At 32.3% G+C, this 15,024-nt stretch overlaps 2 protein-coding genes across 8 annotated transcripts in view; both read right to left on the reverse strand.

Moving 5' to 3' along the window:
• The window catches only part of LOC117687253 (scavenger receptor class F member 1-like), a 56,640-nt gene extending 51,932 nt beyond the window's left edge, over positions 1-4,708 (reverse strand). Inside the window, exons 1-5 of one of the 2 annotated variants that reach the window (XM_066070574.1) lie at positions 3,418-4,708; positions 2,546-2,767; positions 1,320-1,582; positions 911-1,051; positions 136-294 (exon numbers count right to left, since the gene is read on the reverse strand). In XM_066070574.1, the coding sequence (XP_065926646.1) occupies positions 136-294; positions 911-1,051; positions 1,320-1,464 (445 nt within the window). In that variant the 5' untranslated portion in view covers positions 1,465-1,582; positions 2,546-2,767; positions 3,418-4,708. The remainder of the gene's footprint in view (positions 1-135; positions 295-910; positions 1,052-1,319; positions 1,583-2,545; positions 2,768-3,417) is intronic. The other variant, XM_066070577.1, reaches the window with a different exon arrangement.
• Positions 4,709-4,846: 138 nt separating this feature from the next.
• The window catches only part of LOC105348579 (uncharacterized), a 47,972-nt gene continuing 37,794 nt past the window's right edge, over positions 4,847-15,024 (reverse strand). For all 6 annotated transcript variants that reach the window (XM_066070479.1, XM_066070474.1, XM_066070483.1 and 3 more), the window contains 13 exons: positions 14,538-14,574; positions 13,888-13,985; positions 11,525-11,653; positions 10,969-11,117; positions 10,374-10,509; positions 9,115-9,261; positions 8,407-8,500; positions 8,163-8,236; positions 7,793-7,927; positions 7,309-7,428; positions 6,976-7,121; positions 6,575-6,710; positions 4,847-5,737 (listed from right to left, as the gene is read on the reverse strand). In XM_066070479.1, coding sequence (XP_065926551.1) covers positions 5,660-5,737; positions 6,575-6,710; positions 6,976-7,121; positions 7,309-7,428; positions 7,793-7,927; positions 8,163-8,236; positions 8,407-8,500; positions 9,115-9,261; positions 10,374-10,509; positions 10,969-11,117; positions 11,525-11,653; positions 13,888-13,985; positions 14,538-14,574 — 1,479 coding nt within the window. In that variant the 3' untranslated portion in view covers positions 4,847-5,659. The remainder of the gene's footprint in view (positions 5,738-6,574; positions 6,711-6,975; positions 7,122-7,308; positions 7,429-7,792; positions 7,928-8,162; positions 8,237-8,406; positions 8,501-9,114; positions 9,262-10,373; positions 10,510-10,968; positions 11,118-11,524; positions 11,654-13,887; positions 13,986-14,537; positions 14,575-15,024) is intronic.

Genomic DNA, 15,024 nt, shown 5'->3' on the forward strand with positions numbered 1-15,024 from the left:
TTATGAAATAGTTTGTCTTTAGTTTTAAAATGCTTTATTATTATAAGGATGTATCTAAGCTATAGAATAAATAAATAAACATATATACTTGGTATAATACTTGCGCTATTCCGATTTTATAAGGTAATACATTACGTTGCAAACAGCGACCTCCATAGTATCCTGGATTGCATCCATATTTACAGAAACCGTCAACATGGCGGCATTTCCCATATTCAATCTCCTCTATTTCAATTAGGCGGCAGTTGCCACAGAACTCAGTACATCCAAGACCAAACTTCCCTTCATCACACTCTACAAAAAGTATATATTTTAACACTTTCAGGTATGTAACTTTTTATAGAAATATTCATTCTGTATGAAATTAATTTATCTGTTTTGATTTTAAAACATACCTCGGTTTTTAAATAGATACATATTGAGTGTTTATGTTTCAAAATACATTTTCTTCTAAACAACACCCCCTCCTCCAACCATCAAAGAAAACCAAAAGAAAGAAAAAACAAACCAACAAATACAAAAACGAAAACAAAATTCAAAACAAACCAAAACAAAACAACCAAAGATAAAACAGGTGCAAAACAATAAATGATAACTTGATATACTTTGGATTTTTCTTCAGGTTGAAAATTTACCATAATTTATACACATTTAGTTAATATTGAGATGTATAACCTATACGCGCGACGAATGATTTCTATGTTACTTTAAATGTGCTTAGATTTGCAATTGTTCTATCTTTTTTCTCTGATACTATAACAAAATTTGTCCTACGCAACAAATTTATGGCATATTGCTGTTTTTTAAATTAATATGTATCGATGTTTGCAATACACAAAAAACGTGACTTTGCGTGTCGGATCCCATATATGCAATTTAGATTTTCACATACAATTTGATTTGTTCTTACTTTTATCACATTCAGGGGTTTCCCATCCAGCCTGGCACCCTCCTTCACACTGTCCCGTTATCCAGTCACATCTTCCAGGAACTCCACAATTTTTATTACATCTGCTCTCACAGTGTGGTCCAAACCACCCAAATTTACACTCTGTAAAAAATGGATTTTATCACAAAATCGAATTTATACTTTTTGAAGAAAAAAAAACTAGAATACCCCATTCATATCAATTGAGATTCTCAACACCAATATATTTTTGTATTTAATCAATTTAAATATTGTAAGAAAACATTAATTGTTATTCATTGATATATGTATATATCAAGATCTACTTAAAATAAACCAAGGTTGCTACATGCAAAGCATTTCCGACTTCATATTTTACAATTACTCCACTATATTATCAGCAATAGTTTACCATACACTTGAACTTCACAAAGATCGCTAAAAGCAAACGGATGATAATCAGAAGGAAATGGAGGGTGTGTTCTGTTGTTGTAGTAGATGACGTATCTTCCACTTATTTGAGTTGTTAAGTTTATTGGATTAGGAAATGTTTCCATGGTGTAGTTGATGTCCACGAAACATAACTCTCCGTCTTCTTTGTCGGTTGTATTTGATATATAAACCGAAAATCCTAAAAATCTATCAGGAAACCATTAAATCTGTCTTGCGGAAGACCTGTAGCAAATAAAGTTAGTAAGTTAATTTTAAAAAATAAAATATCTTAAAAATATACGTTATGGTGAAGAATATGCAAAATATGTTTTTTTCAAATTAATATTTTAAACAGAAAGAAGAAAACAAACACATAAAGCTTTAATTGGTTTTTTAGCATACCATAAAAAGCCCAACTTTCATTTTCCTTCATACTCAAAGACTAAAGTACAAGCTTTTCAACAAAAGTACGAGACTAAAACAAATAAGAGCATTGTTTATAATTAGAACCGAACTTTGAATTAAAAGGAATGAATGCATTTGTTTACATATTTTTTTATCCATTAATCATGGCGAACCATCAATATTTCTGGTATAATCTATAATTTACTTTAATTTTCAGTTTGTTGGTAGATAAATGTACCGTGTAAAACACACTATCAACATATCAGCACTTATCATTTGAAGTTGATCCTTCTAATTTGCCGGTACATGTTTGTGTTGACATGACAAATATTGTAAGGGAACTATTCATATTTAATCAATTACAATATTTCACTTAATTATCATATCAATATATGCATTACATCATTTGTGCGATAGTTTGTTCCAAGTAACTTTCCAGACATAGTGTTCTTTAATCTTTTCAATATAATAAAACCGTCATGAAAGGGGCTGAAGTTTTTGAAATATAATTTAAGGTTTCTTTAAGTCATATTTAGAGCTATTTATTATGTCATACAATGCACAACAATATAAAAATGTGTTGTTTATCAAATTGAATTAAATTGAGTTAATCAAAATCTCATATATCTTGCATCTCATGTATCTTATAATGATTTTTTTTTCATTTAATGATAGTTTTTGTATAAATACACGTATGATAGACATTTCTAAACGAAACTTTAATTGATTTGAAACATTTTATTGGTGGTTTCTTCCTTTAGAGAAAACGATGCCAAAATAATCAGTTAAAAAACAACTTACTTTCATAAGGAAAATACATTACAATGTGAGCTATCTTGTGAACTTTCCCCAAGTCAACATGCCATGTGGCAGTTGAATGCCCATATTCTGACATAGTACACTCTCCTCCATAGAGAGATAGTTCTGAATACAGTCCGTCCACGGCCCGCTCTGCTCCAAACTTCTCCATGTTGTTTGCGGGGTATTTCTGCCATGCTGATTTGTTAAATGCGACGTTTACTTCTAAAATGAAAAACAAAATAAGAAGCACGTAGAAGATTCACCAAATTAGAGTTTCACCTCCACCCCTGCAGGGATTTTAAAACTTACTCTCCCTACAGTGCACATCGACTCAATGAACAAAAGACCATATACGCATTCCAGAACACCTCCTTTGAATACAATGAAGGTTAACAAAAACTGTAATTGTTAATTCAATACGCTGTTCTAACGGTATAAAGCCAAGTTACTTTAGTTAATTTTGCCTAGATTTTGCTCCAAAATATTTGATGTTTTCTTGGCAAATTTAACAAGTTTGATATTTGCTTGCCAAGAAAACACCGGAACCGGAACGGCGCCATTACAAAACTGGCATAACAAGGCTTGAAAAAATATCAAAATCCTTTTAAAAAAACCCAGAAAAACATCGTATATTTCGGACTTCTGATTTTTTAGCTTGTTTAGATTTATAATACATATGAATGTTAGATTTATATGTGTTCTACATGTATTAAGCAGAGGATAAGCTAACTCATGATGAGTCACTTCCATATCCATTGACTTTCTACACACATAAAAGAACAGATTAATGATCAATTCTTAGTTGCTAGCAACAATAACAGTTGAGTATTCCTAAACAATCAGAATTCCTATCAGAAGTAACATGTACTTGCCATTATTTTCTGCAAAACAGAGTAATCCACGGCAAATTAAGAGAACCCAGACGCTATCCATTATAAAGAAAGGAATAAACAAGGAAGTAATGAAAAGATTCTACGTTGTGAAATAACGTTATAATGAATTTAAATTCAAAGAGTAGTCTGTTTACAGAACTTTAATAATCAAGAATCATTCATCCAGGGAGCAAGGACGTACAAAAAATCATCAATTGTTCCCCTAAAGTTATGCAATAAAATCTATCACCAGGTTGTCTAGGTCTGGTTTTTTTTATAAGATAATGCATCGGTGCACACAACACAACACAACACAATAGCCCGTTTGATGCCCTATGGTTGTATACACACAAAACTGTCCCATAACTGAACCTTTATATTTGACAGTGTAGTAACATGAAAACAATATTAATTATGCCGTTTAAATAAATATATGTGCCGAATTCTACAATAATATGTATATAAAGTATGTACTAGTGTGATCATTAAATAAAGTAGGGGACTGTTTTTGAAAACTCTTCCCCTTCTCTCTCTCTCTCTCTCTCTCTCTCTCTCTCTCTCTCTCTCTCTCTCTCTCTCTCTTCCCGAAAGCATGTGGTAAAATTGTTGCATGATAAATAAATAAACGCAACACAAGGCATCATTTAAATAAAGATATCAATTTATACGATTTCGAGAAACATATTAGTATCTAAGGAAAACACTAACGCTTATTAATGAATAAAAATCTCTAATCTATATATTTAAAAAAAACCAAAACAAACCAAAACAGATTTAAAACGTTTTAACATATACGCAACATTAGCAGATAAAAAATACATTTTATGATAAGTAAGATACCGTCGCAATGTTATGCGATAACAAGAATTTCAGCTGCATCTAAGTTGTATCTATATACACACTTCATTATTGATTTTTTAACTAAAATGAAATGTATACTTGACGCAATTTGTATCCGAAAAAACCGGCAAAATGTCTATCAAACAAAGTAACTTACCCATGTAGATCCTTCATAAATTTCGATTAAATAAGACTATGCCATGTTTGTCTTTTGATGTCTATAGAGATAAGTCTGATATAATATTTCGTTCTATCATTGGCCAAAATCAAATGTTTAACATGTTAACAAATGAAATTTTCATTTATGATTTTGCAACTATGAAACATAATTTCTGAGAGACGTTTTTGTAGTTATTATATTGCCTTGTTTTCCTTATTTAGTTATCTGATCATAAATCATGTATTGAAATTAACATAAATATTTGTACCGGCATTAAAATCCATTTGAATTTCTGATTATTAAAAGAAACAATATTTAGTCTACATAGCATGATCATTATAAATTTAATGTTAAATGTACATACATGTATATCACGTAAGAAAAATACCCAGTGCAAGAAATAGAGTTGATTTTAAAATAATCTGTAAATGAAACAAAAACAAAGTTTTATTGAAATAAAAAAATGACTATAACAATTGGCAAGTAGAACAAAAATGTAAAAATAATGAATCTGTAGAAAAAAAAACTTCAAATGAGAATATCATTATAATAAAAACGTTTAAAGCTTGACAAAAAATGATCTATAATTTGAATACAAAGTCGGAAGTGTGTATAAATTTCCATTGCATATTCATTGCATTGATGACTTGTGTAGCTCAGATTTAAAACAGAATGAACAACTGATTTATCATTATTACACATAATACTGCGGTATGAGATCCGTGTCCCCACCCACCCCACCTCCATTACTTTGTTAAAATGGAAGCAAGATACTACAACACCTAAATACTGACATCATAATGGTGTGTTTCCAATTTTTTATGTCTTTCTACACAATTTAGCATTTAAAAAAATACTTTATCATTGCTTCTCTTAAAAAAATTATCATTATAATGCCATTCTTTACAAATCTGCACCTTTCAAATTAAATGAGAAATATGATATACCCTTTCCTAAATAACGGTGAAATTGTAAATTTTAACATAAAAAAATGCGTTTGAATTTGAAAATTAATTTGAACTATTCTGACACTTTCATTTTTTAAATATTTTTTTTCAACATCTTTTTTATTATTTATATTTTGAAAAAAAAATAAAGTTATATGGAAGTATAGAGATACATGTACATTTGGTAGCGGCTGCTTCCATCTTAAAATCTTTTTCGTGGTTTAAGGGGGGACATACTGTTATATTGAAATGTACCTCCCCGGGTACAATATATGCTGCTATAGTGACATGTCTCTTATTGGTTACAATATATGCTTTCCGATTCATTTTGGTTGTAGTCCAAAACAGTACGGTATATCATCTCGTATTCCTCCTGTGAAAGGGAAAAAAATAGAATAAAAAGTGAAAAGGGAAACGAATTTGGGAAATACTAGAAGTCACATGCATATTGATATGCTAGAATCAAATTCTTAGTAAGCTACGATTGTGGATAATTTTGAAAAACTATCAAGGTATAGATGTTTGAAAAGAATGTATATTGATTTGAAAATAATATATACGTTAAAATGCAAAATATGATGTTTCCAAATCATTGATTTGTACCATTTATAAGAAAGCCAAATGATTACATTACTGTAATACTTTGTAATTTTTTTTCATTTAATTCTTGTAATAACACACCCGATCCCTTTTCTAATATACAGAGAGTATTATATTATCGGACGTTCTAGTATCCTCGTTGTCACCCACACGTAAATCAAACGTCCACCTTCTCTGACTATCAATTCTGTAGCATTTTTCTCCCCTTTCTCAGAAAAACGTTCATTGACTTAAAAAAGTTTGGAGCCCCCATCTGCCACATACCAATCCTTGGCTTGGAAATTTGGATTATACATTCCCCCTTCCCAAGCACAATTTATTTATTCCCTTACAAAACAAGACTAGTCCTTCTTACTTTCTTTCTGATCACACCAATCACTGACGTTCAAATCTGGAGTAATCTCCCCCAAACGACAACCTTCCCCCAGGAGAAGTTATTATTCACTTTACAAAACACACACTTACCCGACTTACAAGGTGGAGAAACATAATCATTTTTCCTTTCCCAAACCCACCCATTTGACTTTTAAACTGATAAAAAAAATGTTGCAACATACCCTCTCTTACCCATTCCAAATACATGTTGGACACCTTTTGAAAGAAAACTTACAAATTTGGCACAAAACTCCGGTCGTCTGATCTGCAGCTGTCTGACGGCGGTGAATACGTCCACTCTGTCATCCATGTTCATCTGTTGGATGACGTTATGGACGGCGACAAACAATCCGCAAAGGGAGGCACCGTCACTGGTAATGAAAAGAAAACTTATGAGAGAGATAGAGAGAGAGAGAAAGAGTGTGTCATCATCTTATGATATGTGAAATGTTTTAGAATTAACACAATCCTAATTTGCCTGGGCTAAAAGAAAACATCTTTCAAAAATGCCTATTTCGAAAAAAAAAGGACAATAGATTTCATTAAAAAACTATTTCAGTGAATGCTCCACAGGGATATGGGAATGAAGCAAAAAGAAGTTAGATCTTATCACAATGGCTTTGCATCATGTTTTACCTGCTTAAAATGGTAATTGGGTTTTTGGTTTCTAAATTAAGAACTGCCAAAACAAGACTCCGAAGCTGGGACGTGTCAACAGAGGACTTTCCTGAACAATGTATTTCAGCATCTGGTTCAATAACCGTCACAGTATGATCTTCATCCTTAAAAATTGTAAGAATCATGACTGTCTTTTCATTTTGAATATTTTGTTCATTACTGTTAATAAATAGATATTTATCACTGTCATTGATGAAACAAAAGAATGTGAAAAAAAAATCTTATTACAATTTTGCTTTTACACTCAAATTGCTAAAATAAATGGACATTAAATACGCTCTTCATACATACTCCCTCTTTATGTATTTGGATCACGTGAGAGGTGATATCAGTATGTGATTTTGATTGATGAGTAACAGAGTATGGTGGAATCTTCAGGGAAGAAGATACTGCAGGGAACCATGCATGACTCTAAAACAAAAAAAATTAAAGAAATAAGCCACGTGTCACATTTTATGCACTTATGATCTTTTGTTTTTTTTATGGGAGCAATACATCAAAAAAAAATACGAAATTTCAAAAAAAAAAACCAAAAGAACAAAAAAACCCAGTGGCTTTAATACCATGAAAATTACATTTATTAGTACATGTTTATCTATTTCAATTTTCATCTAAACATTTACACATCTGTGAATGCAACAAAAAAGTGAAAACCAACAAATAAAATAATATAAACCATGTTATGTAGTTTTGTAGAATTTAACCTCATTGAAAAGAGTTTAAATCGCAGGAGTATGCTTTTTAAAACATAACTTTACATAGCTATAAAATATACCGATTCTATGTATCGCAGTGGTTGCAGAGAAACGACTGTATCTGATTCATGGTCATTTAGCAAGCGCAAAAGGTCTACAGCGTCCTCTGGTGCTGGATATTTCGTCACAATAAAACCCTGTGAGTTGGTAAATGACTACAAGCAGAGTTCATGGTAATGTCAGTGAAGCAATCAAGGTACATGAACAACAATATGTAAACTCTAGTTTTATAAATTTGACTTTTGACATTAACACTCAACCACAGATAAAAAGAACAAATATGCTATTTTCTACTGGTAAAATGACAAAATTACTAAACCCGGATGAGAATGTTTTTAAAAAATAAAAGTAACAGATGTAATTCTGATAAGAATGTTTTGAACACTTTACCGACACGGTAATAGCATTGATGTAACTGCCTCGTTTTGGAATACCAGTGGACAGATGCAGACTGTATTTGTCAACTGTAAATGAACAAATTACACGAAACAATTGGTTCATCAATCTACATGAAAACACGAACATTAACAATTAGAAGGGAATCTTAAACCATTTTTCATCTGAACAATGACAACGTTGCAGTTTCATGATTATTAATAAAACTTAGTACCTTATCTGAGAAACTCGTACTTACGAGGCAGAATTTCACCAGCCTGCTTGTCTGCTATAGAATTTATGGCAAATTTGTAGTCATCCTTTGTATAATTTGGCCGAATTTTTGACAGAAGCTGAAAAGTAATTGAAGATGAATATAACTACAATATCATCACATAAGGTACAATCGTTACAACATTTTCTTTACATGGTATTTAAGTACTAAAACCTCCGTTTGATGTTTACAAAATCCATTTACAAAGAATTTTTTAAACCTACCCTTTAAATACCACACTTAATGTTGCGATAGATCTAAAACTGTATGATACAATTTTACGCATTATTTGTTATTACTGGTTTTTTTTTAAATTTATGAACACTTTTAGCGTAAGCGAAGTCTTGAAATTTCTATTAGTAATACTTATTTTCAGAAGTTTAAACTGTCAAAGATGCATGTAACTGAACTTAGATAGGATATATTTATTTTATTTTGGTCATCAATATATTTACAGAATAGAAAAGAGTTAATCAAGCATGAACAGGTGTCAACTGTGTTCGATTCTGTATTGTTCTGTTTGAGAACAACTCAAAGCATTGCTCATGCAACTGGGATTATTTGTTTAACATTATTTCAATCATATTATTTGTTTATGAATCCTATTAATTTAAAACTAGACTTCATTTAACATGACGGGTAAACAAAGTATAGTTTTGAACATAGTTTGCATCATACAAGTGTCTAACAAACCTGGAATTCTTTGCGAGCTGGATTTTGATTGGCTGGAATATTCGTTCCCGCTTTATTTGCTTTACTAGAAAATTCCGCCATACTGTCCGCCTTAATGGGTGCTTTAAAAATTTCGTTTAAAGCAAGAAAAATAGTGATGTATTGTTCCTGAATAAAAAGAAATGTATATACATCAGTGTAGTCAGTGTAACAACCCTTCGTCAGTTATATGAGTATATTAATCAGTATCTTTCACTAGGCGGGGACTAACAATAACCTGTGTTCAGTTGTTTTGAAACATTTCAAGAAATCTGTGTATTTTGTTTAGTAAATCAATAACATTTGATCATAAAGGACTATATTGGAATTAGCTGCAGGACTGTAGCTCCCGGTCTGAAAAAATTCGGATGGACGACCTGGAAGCTACAGTGCATCCCATAGTAAAAAACTGCAATTTACGGCGCACAAAAAAGTGCGCTAGGTTTGGACTGATTAATCTCATTTACGATCACATCTGTACTAATATTTAATCCCAAAAAATTCCTCGGACAATTTACTAAAGATATTGTCACTTCACTTGCCTCTGATATTCTTTTAAACAACATCCCCAGCCCTGTAAATTAAAGTGGTGCAAGTTTGTTTTCATTTAAAAATGGCTACTCTCGATCTCGACGTAAATTAACATACTTCATTTTCAGAGGTCGGTTATCATGTTTAAGAGAAAGTCTGAGGCAAGTAAAGTGTCGATAGGAGTAGTAAATTTGCTGAAGAATTTAATGGTTCTAATTATTTTTACAGAATTTGTGTGAAAATAAGGTTAATAAGTCCAAAACTAGCGCAATTTTTTGTGCGCCGTAAATTGCAGTTTTTTACTATAAGAGGCACTGTAGCTCCCAGGTCGTCCATCCGAATTTTTTCAGACCGGGAGCTACAGTCCTGCAGCTATATTGGAATATGTTATAAATTATCATTTGCGTACAACACTGAAAATAAGTACTTGAATTTATCACGTGCTCAAGCAGATAGAAACAATTTTTTTTTTACATTTAGCACATTTTTGTATCTGCTTCTCCGTCTTCTACATGTATATTTAATAACCTCCGTCTCCCCTACTTCTACATGTACATGCATACTTAATTACCTTAACAGACAATTTCATTAACAAATCAAATCTGATACGAAACAATGAGTTTGAGATGAAACTTTAAAAATACAACAAAATGCAGTACCCCTCAAAAATATCTAAGATACAATTTAACTTGATTAAATTCCAGACTTACGTATGTTTGCACCATAGAAACTCTGTTCTGTCTCATTTTCGCTACAAATTCAGCCACGTTTACTATTCCCTTTCCCTTGCCCATCTGAAACAGGGCGTCCAAAGCAATGTAGGTCCCCGTTCGTCCTACACCAGCGCTAAGTAAAAAAAGTATATTAAAAAGGGCAAAAGCAAGTAGCAGTCCGCTTATGGATTATTCATAATCATATATATAGTTGATACTTATGATTTATAACGTCAAGCATTACAAACCAAAGCACTGCCATTCAGTCAACTGAATGTTAATTAGAAGGTCTAAAAAGTTGACTAAATTACATTATTCCTATGTCATTCAGTCACTGTTTAGCTACATTTCAGTCAAACCTATATTTGACTAAATGGCAGAGCTTCACCCTGTGTATATAGTTTACATACCTTACATTGTGATCCAAAGGCTATGGATATTTTTTATTTAAATGTTACCATAGGAATTACATGTTACATGAATTTTCCAGTGGCCAGTGGCAGATACCCCCCCCCCCCACCGGCCTCAACTAAGTTTGCGCATGTTTATTTGAAAGAAAGCCTTGTTGGTTTTTAGTAATAGTTTTGTTTACCTGCAATGTACGGTTGTGGGACCTTGACTATTGTTGGCTGAAGTATTCATGACGTGGCTATGGAATGATAGCAAACCCAGCGGCTCTGGAACTCCGTGATCCGGCCAGGCAGTGTAGTGATATTGTGTTACTACACGTGTGTTCTTAAGCTTAAGAGTATACTCACATTTAAGTCAATATATTGTCTTTAATTAAATAGATTCATACTGCAATCATCTCATTGGTTAAAAAAACCTTAAAACAATGAACTATTGAAACAAAACGAGGAACGTATTGGAAAAATTTAATGTAACTTCATTATTGTTGTTTATCATTATTTTCTTAAACAGTAAAAGATGCAATGAAGCCATTATGATTCTCAATACGGTTTATGAGAAAATGCAAATAACATAGGAGAAGTCTGGTGTTATCTTTATGTTTGAAACTGAGTGCTTTTGGAAAATGTTACCGAGATGAAACCCCCAGCCTCCTTATAAAAAGAAATACATGTAAAAACGAGCAAACATTTAAAGTAAAAAAAAAAAAATAAAAGTGAGGAAAAATTATGAATATATACTTCTTTGTTGTACACGGAGAGTTGGCGGGTAGTGTAAAATGCATATTCCTTCTCCTCCAAAAGCGTAACCAGCACTGGTCCATACGTCGCTGGCTTGTCTTTGTCGGGCCAATACTTATTGCATTTGTGCTGAAAAGTAAAATAAGATATGTAATGTTTATGAAATTTGGAGTTGTTTAGCAATATATCCCTAAATGGGGAATACAATGAAAGGGTAATAAATACACACACGCAAAACAAAAACTGTTAATCAAGTTTTATTCGCGTGCGAGAAATTTTTGCGAGATTTGCGAGAGCCTCTTCGTCGCGAATATTTCTCGCCGCGAACTAGTCTTTGACGTATGGGTGTTATATCAAAACGAGTGTGGATAAAGAAAGGTAACGAAAAATAGTCGTCGCGAACGAGTTTATCGACGGCAAATCGCGAAATATAGTCATCGCGAATAAATGCTGGTTTACAGTAATAATGGTTGATCGTAAACACGCATTCTTTTAAAACATAAACAATATACAAATACAACAATAATATGTTTTACGGTGCGACCGATGGGGCAAGCACAACATGTGATCAAACAATCAATTATAATAAATCAATAAAAATAAAATTAACAATGTAAAATTTGAATGCAAAAAAAATAAAACATACCTATTTTTCAGTAAATTTTCAAGATTTGTTATAATTTATTTATTTATTTATAAGTAGAAGAGTCTTTTAATCTCAGATACAATGTTGTTGAATAATAAAGATTTTAATATATAAATATTCATTGCACTGTATCCCCTCTTATAAAGTGATTGTAACGTCAGTTCATCCCCCCTTTTTTGCAGTAGGCATTTTTTCCTTAACCTACATATAAAACTGGACTCATCATAGAGCCCCCATCAGTTCATCCCCCCTTTTTTGCAGTAGACATTTTTTCCTTAACCTACATATAAAACTGGACTCATCATAGAGCCCCCCCCCCCCCATGTTAAAAAAATTATATTTCATTTTTTTTTCAATTTACACATAGAAAATCGACTTATCGTGTATTTGCCCTCTCCGGTTTAAAAAAAAAATGTTTAATTTCTTTTTAATTTACGCTTAAAAATATTTGCTTATCATATTAAAAGAACATGGTGCCCCCCCCCCCCCCCCCACCCGCATGTAATAAATGGAAGTGAAAATAAAGAAACCATTGAACTGCTATAGAGCTGTCAAAAAATTAGAATTTTTATGATTTTTTTTTTCTTTTTGCTTGCAAAGATTTTTTGGATGAGGCTACCATCCACCCACCCCCTTTTAAAAAGGGGCGATGCTACATTGTACGTGTACGTTCCAGGAAATTACCGTAATTACCAGTAGTGAATAAAATAAATGTGAGCATTCATCCAAATGAGTGCAATTTACAACTGTTTCCTGTATCTGAAGAAATGTCTCTAATCTTCAGATGTTCTTTAGCTTAGCCTTTGCAAGATTTTGAGAGGATTTTGGTCATTTCAGCAGATTTACAATAACTTCAATTAGAGTAATTTCCCCTTTTCAGGGCTTATTGTGACGTCAAAGCTGACGTTGGTTAAGTGTCGCCTGACTCTTCAAAACTCCCCTGAGAAATAAAAGTACGCGAAGTATACTGTTTTATTTACTTAAAAGCATGATGTTCTTAACATTACACATCTTATATGCTTCTTAAAAGTTTTAATTACTTTGATTCTCGTGAGAACGTGAGGTTGGAAACCATTGGTACTATGAATTGTGGGTCAAAATTTACTGACGCCGAACAAATATATCGGATCAATGTGTAAACCTTTGTGACGTCACTCTGACGCTCGATTGTTTTTGATTGAGAGTGTACTGAGGTGAACTTTAGAGGTAGCACTGATTGTATGTCGTATACATCGTTACTGTTTTTATTGTCTTGTTGATTCTCGTGAGAGTGTGAAGTGATAAAAATTGCCATGATTACAGAGAACTACTGGGACGATTAAAAATATGCATTACTGGTCCGATTTACTGACGTCAAAAAAATCCGTTGAATAAATGTGCGACTAGTCAGAATTTTCTATTCACACACGTCTTGCCGGTAGAGCTCGCTTCGCCCCGGCGCTGTGCGCCGGCGAGCTGCGCTCGCTATAATAAATACCCATGATCACAGATAAATAAATTAAAGAAAAGAATAGCATAATTCTATAGTTATTTTGATTAAACAAAGGACCCTGACTCCCTTATGAAGTGGTATCAAAACTTTTAATTAACTTTTCCTTTCCGTTAACGCCTAGTCCCTTATTTTAGCTGTATATCTGACTTTAAGATGTGTTCCCAAACATAAAATGTGTCACACCTCCGCATTGTTTTTGTATGAATGCGCTGCAAATAAACAAACCTTTTCACCCTCTTTGAGGTTTGTCACCATGACGATGGTAGTCACGCGTTCTTGCCAGATCATACGCCAGAAGTCTCCAAGTGTGTTTGGTTTCGGTCCTTCAAAACAAAAACAATACTAATACTGATTAAAACCATTCTTAATGAAACAGCAATTCTAAAATTGTTTCATATTGTTTTTTAAGATGTTTTCATCTAGTTACATGTAAAAAGTTTTAACTGTCATTCATGGATTGATATCGTTAAGGATATACAACAAAAAGGCAATATAATCGGTATGTATAATACATTGTAATATAGAACACAGTATATTTTTGAAAACGTTTATTATAATATGCGTTTCATAGATTGTGTTAGGAATTCATGTACTAGCACGTAGAACCCCAATGTTTTAAAACATATATAGCTTTTTCGTATAAAAGATCGTAAGCTTTTTTTTCAGCTTCATGTTCATATATAAGTACTCTATTTATTTCTGTTCTACATGATTAATCCGACATAAACATTAAAGTTGCTGAACATGCGAAATAAATGCTCTTTGACGAAATCAATACCATTTATATAAAACCATGGCCAAAATTGACTACACATTGCTCTTACTTTTGCCTACTTTCATAGAACTCCTCCAAAGTTTGTTTTAGTATAAATTACCTTGAGCAGCGATGTATTCCTTTTTCCGATTTGGACCCTAAAAGGAAATCAAAAGTACAAAGTAAAAAAAAAAACCCGAAAAAAACGCAGTACACTTTTGGGGACTGTGATTGTTTTCTGAGTGGAGATAATTTTTGTTCACAGCCATTACACGTAGTTTTAATTTTTAAAAATAAATAGTATTGGAAAAGGCTTGCAATGTAGAATACACAGCGATATCTATTTTTGTGTGTAGAAAATACAGCACAATTCCTGTGAAATATTTTTAACCGTTCGTAGGTTCTGTAACCGATGGTACAAAACTAAGAGATTGGTGAAATACTTTTATAAACATATACATGTACGTTTGTTTAAATATGTTAAAACACAATTGTTAATAATTAAAAAAGTCAATTTTTATAAAGTCTATTTTTATAAGTCACAGGTGATCTTCATTTATTAAATAACTGCATTTTAAGGTCGTTTAATAAACACAAGCTTAAAATAC

Source organism: Magallana gigas, chromosome 1 (genome assembly GCF_963853765.1).
Source record: "Magallana gigas chromosome 1, xbMagGiga1.1, whole genome shotgun sequence".
Taxonomy (NCBI): Eukaryota; Metazoa; Mollusca; class Bivalvia; order Ostreida; family Ostreidae; genus Magallana; species Magallana gigas.